At 40.6% G+C, this 8900-nt stretch overlaps 1 protein-coding gene across 2 annotated transcripts in view; it reads left to right on the forward strand.

The window, feature by feature from the left end:
* Positions 1-6957, forward strand: part of LOC308520744 (uncharacterized protein) — a 90965-nt gene extending 84008 nt beyond the window's left edge. Inside the window, exon 4 of one of the 2 annotated variants that reach the window (XM_081093458.1) lies at positions 5547-6951. In XM_081093458.1, coding sequence (XP_080949584.1) covers positions 5751-6500 — 750 coding nt within the window. In that variant the 5' untranslated portion in view covers positions 5547-5750 and the 3' untranslated portion in view covers positions 6501-6951. Of the gene's footprint in view, positions 1-5546 lie in introns of both variants that reach the window. The other variant, XM_081093457.1, reaches the window with a different exon arrangement.
* Positions 6958-8900: the final 1943 nt, after the last annotated feature.

Raw genomic sequence — 8900 nt, forward strand, 5'->3', positions numbered from 1 at the left:
ACAAACATCAGGTGGTCATAATAATTGGGCCACTCAGTGTATGTATATTCATATGCACTCATGTATAAAACAGATAAAGTAACTAACAAAAATCTCAACAGTGTGTTTATTGAAATACATCTTGAACATAAAAATGTATTTATAAATCAACTAGAGGCCTAGGGCATGAATTCATGCACGGGTGGGGTCCGGCCAGCCCACCCCAATGGGGACCCATCGGGGCTGTGGGTGGTTGGCTGGCTGGCCCTGCCCCTGATCAGGGTGTTGGAGGCCAATTAGGGGTGGAGTCAGCCAGGATGAGGGGCCATAGATGGTTGGCCGGCTGGCCCCACCCTCAATTGGGGTGTTGGGAGCCGATCAGGGCCTAGATCAAGCTGGTTGGCTGCTGCAGTGCTTGTCATAGCCACCAGTCATTCCGGTCATTCTGGTTGTTCCGCCATTCTGGTAGCTGGGCTTTTATATATATAGATAATGAATGATGTGACAATATGTTTAAAATGCATTAAAAAACCACAAAAATACACATTATAAAACAATATATACAGTATTATTCTATCTCATTAACAAATACGTGTCATATATGTGTGAGAAAAAGGGCAAAACATAGAGTAGCATTTTAAGAGTTATTTGTGAATAGTGTAATTGTGGATGATTACCTTTTTCTTTTTCTGTTTATCTACTTTATAATTTAATTTAATATTATTTTATATTTCCAAAAATAAAATCATACAAAATAAGTGTACTTTTTTTCTGATTAGACTAGGACAGAGCAACTGAGGTTTTGGTAGCAAACAGAATTTGCTATAATTTACGTGGTTGGAGTGTTTGCATTTCCAACGTGATAGGTCAAACAGATGTCACTACTTAAAAATTCCTCTTCATGACACTAAGCAGATTGGTTTCAACGTAACTACTTTCCCAGAGCAATTTTCCCTTAAGAAAACTCTAACCACAGACATCTACACAACTATGTCCCTCCTTGAACAAAATGTTAACCTCATTTGGACATTTTAAAAGTTACTCAACACTAATATTAGCAAAGAATTGCATAAAAGGTCAGTTCATTAAATATGAAAATACAATGACCACATTGTTGATAAGGCATTTAATGTAAAAAGGGAGCTCACTGAATATTTAGTATAAATGCTTTTCTGACTTAAGATCTCTTCTAAAGTTTTCTTTAAATTAACACCATAATTCTTTTTTGGTTATTTATTAGACTTTAAAGGAAGAGTTCTTTATGTTCTCTCTCCTCTCTTATTAAATAACTTAGACACTCCAGAAAATTCAAATGAACATGAAGACATAAACTATAGTTCTACTTGTTAGAATGAGAAAACCATGGAGAAAAAAGTATATCTTTGTACTGCTCTCAAGACAACTCATGATCTACCAGTTCAACAACTTTTTCCTGTCCACTTGTAGACTGACAATTTTCATTGCTGCTCCAAGATGGATTTCACCTCCAAATGTTTAGAAACACCATAAAGAAATGAAGAATCCATATGCAACAACATAAATGAAACTGGAGGCCGTTATGTGATGTGAGATAAACCAGACACAGAAAGACAAATACTTCATGATCTCACTTACATGTGGAATTTAAAAAGTTAAACTTACAGGATGTTGATTGCCAGAGGCTGGAATTGAGGAAATGGGAAACTGTTGGTCATAGGGTACAAAATTATTTTTCATTTATGAGTAAGTTCTGGGCAATGTACAGCATGGTGACTATAGTGAACAATACTATTTTGTATACTTGAAATTTGCTAAGTGAATAGACTGTGAGTGTTCACACACACACACACAGGTAACTCTGGGATGTGTTAATTAACTTATTATGGTAATCATTTCACAATGTATATGTATATAAAATTATTTGATATACAGTCCCCCCAAAATCACATTGTCCATCCTAAATGAGTGATTTTCAACCAGTGTGCAGCAAATATTTTTAAAACATACAATACATGACTGTTTAGTCAGAGGCACTGACCTCTTTTCCCTTAGATTGTCAAATAAATAAAAAAATGACAACAGCCAACACAGCAGCCATCCAGTGCAAATGGATCAAAACATTACCTTTCTTTTTGTCAGATTGGCAAAAAAATGTATTTCTATGTGTACTGCAGAGTTTTAGTAAGCTATATATATAAAAGGCTAAGTGACTGTCCAACCATCCGACCAGTAGCTATGATGTGCACTGACCACCAGCGGGCAGATGCTCAACACAGGAGCTGCCAAGCTGCGGTGACTTGGCAGCGGTGGTTCTCAGGTGACGCACCCCAGAACTAGAGAGGAGGGAGCCCGATTCTGGGGTGCATCACCCAAGAACTGCCTTCTTGCAATCCGGGACCACTCGGGGGATGTTGGAGTGCCAGTTTTGGCCCAATCCCCACAGGCCAGGCTGAGAGACCCCACCTGCTAGAGGGACCCCACTCACTCCACAGACGCCCTTTGAGCTGTGGCGCCACTGCAGGAGGTTGGCTCCAGGGCGTGTCTGGCCTATCTCGCCCAGCCCCGCCCCACTGGCCACCTTCTAATTAATTTCCTTTCAATGTGCATGAATCCATGCACCGGGGCACTAGTTAGTTTATGTGTGCCATGAGATGAAAAAGGTTTAAATACACTGACCTAAATATATGCAATTTTTTAGACATTCATACCTCAATAAAGCTGGGAAAAAATCATAATGAAAAATAAATGAAGAAACAAGGATTTCTCCAAGTATCATGATGACCCTTATGGGGAGGGGGTGGTGCTGTGGTGATGAGAAGGGCGAGGAGTCCAGGGGCAGCTTCTGGAATTCCAATAGTTCTGTTTCTTTACCTGAATATCAGTTACACTGGTGTGTTCACTTTTTAAAAATACATACACTATGGTATGTTCCACAGTTTTATGCAACAATAGCCACATTAATATTGCTCAGTTTCTATGAAAATTAACTATTTGTTTTGTTTGCAAAGAATAACTTCGAAGAAAAACATGAAGTGAATGCCTGTGCCTAGATCACGTTGGCAACTAATTAGAATAGATTTCAACAAATCATATTTAAATGCCCCTGAAGTTGGCATGGTTCATCTAACTAGTTTTGCCATAATCTTGGGACCCAATTTTTCCTTTTTAGTGTGAAATTACTAAATGTAAATAAAATAATTAGATCATGAAACTTCCAAATCACAAAAGCTATTAGCAAAGTGTCTGCTAAATGGTTTTGGATGTGTTACATAAGTATGCCCAAAATGCTTTAGACAAGGCTGAAACAAGTCAAAATCAAAGGCAACTTTTCTAGGAATAGGAAAGGCAAACATAAAGAAAGTCACAGAGACATTAAGGCAGTTGTTGATCCAGTATGTTAAGATTCCTGATTTTCCCCAAGCCTCAGTTCTCTTATCTGTTAAATGGGCGTCCTTATACTTACCTCTTGGTTGGTTTGGGATGAGAGAAAGCCTATATAATGAGCTTGGCAATACCAGGAATAAGAGCACCATGGAATCCATAGAATAGTTCTTTGAAAAGATAACTGTTCTTCAAATATTATTTCATATCCTCAACGTATTTAAATGGGTGAGAAACCATTTTAAGCAGCTTGATAATTTTAACTCTTATTTATAAATTATTTCTTATTTCCTAATATGAAATTTTAAAATCACATCCTAATTTGTGTGATCAACTCAAAATGTTGTTGCTATTGTTTATAATCACCAGTTTAAATGTGCAAATTATTTATTCAATATATCATTATGAGTTAGTCCTATTGTCTCATGTCTTCCAAGAAAGCATAGCTTTTTTAAAAAAAATTTTACCTCAGTCCTGCAAGTGATTTGAGCTTTTATGCCACTGTCTATAAATCATTCATTCAACCAATATTTCTTATTAATAACTTGCGTGCCTTAAACTGCTGTTCTAGGTCCTGGAATGTAATAAGCATCAACTCAAAGACTCATTCCTCCTGGAGTTTACATCATAATAGGGAGAGAATTAACAACAACTTTAATAAACAAATAAATAATATAGTACAGTAGTGGGTGATTCATGCTATGAGAAAAAATAAATGAAGCAGGGTAAGGAAGACTGGAAAGGGAAGGGTAGTTCTCATTGAGAAAGTGACAGTGACACTTGAAGCAAATTAAGAGTTAGCCCTGCCATTATCTGGGGGAAGAGCATTCCATGCAGAAGGAACAGACAGTGCAAAGGCCAAAGGCTGGAGGTGGCTGGGGTGTGGCTGAAGCAGAGTGAGCAAGAGAAGGCAGTGGTGCAGAGGAGCCAGAGGTGGGTCCCTGGGAGCACTGCCGCTTTCTCTCGCTGTGAGTGCAGTGGTTAGTGCAGGAGGCGCAGGATGCAATTTGCTGCTTTTAAAAAAATGTGTCACACTTTAAAAGGATCAGAGGATATGCTCGTCTGCTGTGTTGAGAAGGAACTTTAGAAGACTAAGGATAACAGCAGGAAGACCAGTTAGGAGGGGACTGTCCAGATGAGAGGTGTTGGTGACTCCAACAAGCACTGTAACGGTGGTGGGTGGTCAGAAGTGGTTGGATTTGGGATGTATTTCGGAGGAAGAATCAGGAGGAACTTCTGACAAATGTGTATGGGGTGTGAAAGGAGATAAGCAAATGATTCCACTTCATGGAAAATTATTACGAAGGAAAATATTGTATGTTTTCATTTAAAATCTTACATATTTTACTTTCCTTAAAGTGTATTCTTTCTATTGAATTGTATGGACTGAAACTACAGGTGAAATATCTAATAGCTTTGTTAACATATTTTTCAAAATGCTAGCACTGTGAGCACGCACGTCAGCCTGGAGCAGAGGTCTCTACAAGGAGGCTTGTGTAACTGGCCCGCCTGCCACGCCCCTCTGCTCCGGCCTTTGGGAGGACAGCTGTGCGATGGATGCTGTCAATTTATTCCATGTCCATCAACCAGAGTTGAAGTGGCATTTGATGATTTCACTCATTGGGATTCTGCTGGCTTTTGACCTTGAACTTTCCCAGTTTGTGACTTCTTGTTTTTCTTTGGCAATCTTTGCCAGGTTGGCTCAAAGAAGAATTTCATTTTACTGTCAAAAGAAAATTACTTCCAGTTCTTTCATATGTCAAAATCCTGTCATTTCTGCAAGGTGTGGCCCATTGTGACTCAGGCTATGAGGTTAGGCTTGATTTTATTGTCACTTTCTTTTCTTCCAGCTACCTAAGAGCACACCTCCTCTGACTTCTTTCTGTGTGTCACAGTGGGTATTGTTACATAATTGCTTTAATGAAGAATGGGAGCTGTTCTATCTTCTTAGTTTCTACTTGTCAGAGGTAATTCTGCCACAAAACTTCTCCAATCCCTAAAGGTTTTATTTGACATTCTGATAAATGGTGGGCTATTTGAAATACTTATTTAAAATAAGTAAATGTATGTTGATTGATTAGTGAGAATCTGGTTCTCTTTTTCTTAGAGACTCTGTGGACTCAAAAAAATGGTGAAGAGGGAATATATGAATATTGCATATATCTCATCGATTTCAGTGAATATAAGATTATCTCATTCTTTTGCAGTGTCTCTATATTTAAAACTTTTCCGGAGAGGACCGAGCGTGCTGAGGTCCTCGGAGAACATTGTCTTGTGGACAAGAACGTGCTTCCCCGGCTCGGCTCGGGGGTGCGGGGTGCGTGGCTGAGCGCACGTGGCCATGGACAACCACAGGACGGCGCTGCCCAGAGCAGCCCATTCCACCTGAGCAGCGCTGGGCGCACCGGGCCATGTACTCACCTGCCCCACCTGCCCTGCGCGCTGCCCCTCCCCAGACGAGGACTATGGGTGAGGAGGAAAGGATGCCAGCCACACGGGTGAAGCCCAAGTCCCGGGCGGCAGTGACGTTCGGGGACCTGGCCATCTACTTCTCCCGGGAGGAGTGGGAGAGGCTGAGCCCCGCGCAGAGAGGTCTGTACAAGGACGTCATGTTGGAGAACTACCAGACCCTGGTCTCGCTCGGACTGTCCCGTCAGAAGCCAAATATGATCGCCTTGTTGGAGAAAGGGAAAGCACCCTGGATGGAGAGATTCGTGAGAAGACCCCGGGGCCTGGGAGGCTGGAGGGACCACAGACGCGTTCAGGTGGGTGGGGCTGCCTGCCCCCCGTGGAGGCAGGTCCCGCAGCAGAAAATGCCTGAAGAGCGATGTACCGCTGAAGCTGAAAGAAGGCGGCGCGGGCCACAGAATTTATCTGAAGAGCAGCTATTGGCAAAACGCAGATCTGCAGCTGAAAGGAGCCGGCGTTATCGACAGAAAATGTCTGCAGAGCAACGTGCCTCTGACACTGAAAGGCGGCGGCGTTGGCGACAGAACTTATCTGAAGAGCAACTATTAGCACAACGTAGATCGGAAGCTGAAAGAAGCCAACGTTACCGACAGAAAATGTCTGAACAGCAACGTGCCTCTGAAGTTGAAATAAGGCGGCGTTGCGACAGAATGTATCTAAAGGGGAACTATTGGCACAATGTACCTCATTAAATTTGAGGCTACACGTGTGATCATTTCTCAAAAAAATGAGCAGGTTCAAAAATTAAATGAAGAAATTTTGGATGTACTTGGAGATTTTCACACATATTTGAGTGACGATTCCATTGATTCAACAGATGATGCTGAAAAGGAAAATTTTCCCATTGAATTTCTTAGTAGTATTACTCCTTCAGGAACGCTGTGCCATAAATTAAAATTGAAAGTGGGTACAATCATCATGCTACTGAGAAATCGTAATAGTAAATAGGTCTTTGTAATGGTCCTCGATTTATTATCAAAAGATTGTGACCTAACATAATCGAAGCAATAAGCATTTAGGTTTCTCAATGTCTTTTCATAGCTTGAGAACTCATTTCTTTTTAATGTTGAATCATATTCCATTGCCTGGACACACCAGTTTATTTAGTCATTCCAAGTTGTGGTGATTATAAATAAATGTTTATTCCACAAATATTTTTAAATATTTACACTATAAACATATATGGTCAGGATTTTGTGTGGATATCAGTTTTCGGTTCCTTTGGGTAAATACCAAGAAGTGCAATTGCTGGATAACATGTTAAGAATATGTTTAGTTTAGTAAGAAACCACCAAACTATCTTCCAAAGTGGCTGTGCTGTTTTGCTTTCCCACCAGCGATTGTGAGAGTTCCCATTGCTCCACATCCTCTCCAGCATTTGGTGTTGGCAGTGTTCTGGATGATGGCCATTCAAATGAGTCTGTAGTGGCATCTCATTGTTGTTTTGATATGTATTCTCGTGTGACATGCTATGTGGCACATCTTTTTAAAAAAATATATTTTATTGATTTTTTACAGAGAGGAAGGGAGAGGGATAGAGAGTTAGAAACATTGATGAGAGAAACATCGATCAGCTGCCTCCTGCACACCCCCTACTGGGGATGTGCCCACAACCAAGGTACATGCCCTTGACCAGAATCGAACCTGGGACCCTTCAGTCCACAGGCCGACCCTCTATCCACTGAGCCAAACTGGTCAGGGCTATGTGGCACATCTTCATGTGCTTTTCCGCCCTCCATACATCTTTGGTGAGGGGTCAAAATCTTCGGCCCATTTTTAAATTGGGTTGTTTTCTTATGTTGACTTTTAAGTGTTCTTTGTATATTTTAGATAACAGTCAGTCTTTTGTCAGTTGTGTCTTTTGCAAATATTTTCTCCCAGTCTGAGACTTGCCTTTTAACTCTCTTTCTATTGTCTTTTACAGAGCAGATGTTTTTAATTTTAATGATCTAGCTTATCATGTTTTCCTTTCATGGATCATGTCTTTGGGTTGTGTGGTGTTAACCTTGCAATCTTTCCTCCTAGATGGGAATGACTGTTGGGAGATTTGCATCTCACAGGCATGGCCAGGATGTCCTATGAACATGTGTATCACAGTGTCACAGTGGCCAAGTTCATTGGGTGTGCAAGAAACATACTGTACAAGAATAATAATCTTATATTTAGGAAAAATAACTTCAGCCAGAGCCTTAAGTTTCTTGACTCTCCTCATAGTAAAAAATCCAAGAAACATGGTGTTATATCCAGCAAAATAATTACATTCATCCAGAAAAAGAAGAAAATGTAGAAATGTAGTAACAATTGCATCCTTGTTAAAAAACAAACAAACAAACAAAAAACACACAAAAAAAACAAACATAGAAAAGGAATTACTGATTTTAAAAGAGATAATAAAAACAAAGTTTAGCCCTGGTCAGTGTGGCTCAGTTGGTTGGAGCATGTCCCAAACACCAAAAAATTGCCAGTTCAATCCCTAGTCAGGGAACATACCCAGGTTGCAGAGGTTGTGGGTTCGATCCCCAGTCATGGTGTATATGGGAGGCAACTAATCAATGTTTCCTCCTCCCTCCCTCCCCCCCCCCTCTCTCTCTGTCTCTCTCCAATTAAAAAAAAAGTTCATTATTGCCAGAATATCAAGGAAGACACTCCCCAGAGAAGGGAAGGGAGTACTACAATTTTCCCAAGAGAATGAAACTACAAAGGGATAAAGCTTCAAATTATTGTTTTCAGAAGTTCTTTAGTTTTGGTGGGGAAAGATAAGTGTGGTTTTGGTTCTTATCATTTCTTTCTAAAACACAAATCTGGCTAGTGGTTCCTTTTGAGGCAGGACAAGGCAGTCCTTTTTCCTTCTAAGCGTCCTGACTCTGATCCAGTGTTGCAGTGGAGCTGGACTGCACTGATTCGAGAGTCATTTCTGCTCTTACACTCCCTACTCCCTGTTCAATTACATCACATCGGTAGCTTGAGATCAGCCAAGATCAGGGAGCATTTACACAATAGAAACTGGCAGACACAGGAGAGATGTTGTCAGGGCTCCAAGAGAGAAAATGCCGGTTTCAGGCTGAGCCAAGAGAGACGACAATCATAACCCT

This window comes from Myotis nattereri, assembly GCF_964212035.1.
Source record: "Myotis nattereri genome assembly, chromosome: 5".
Lineage (NCBI taxonomy): Eukaryota > Metazoa > Chordata > Mammalia > Chiroptera > Vespertilionidae > Myotis > Myotis nattereri.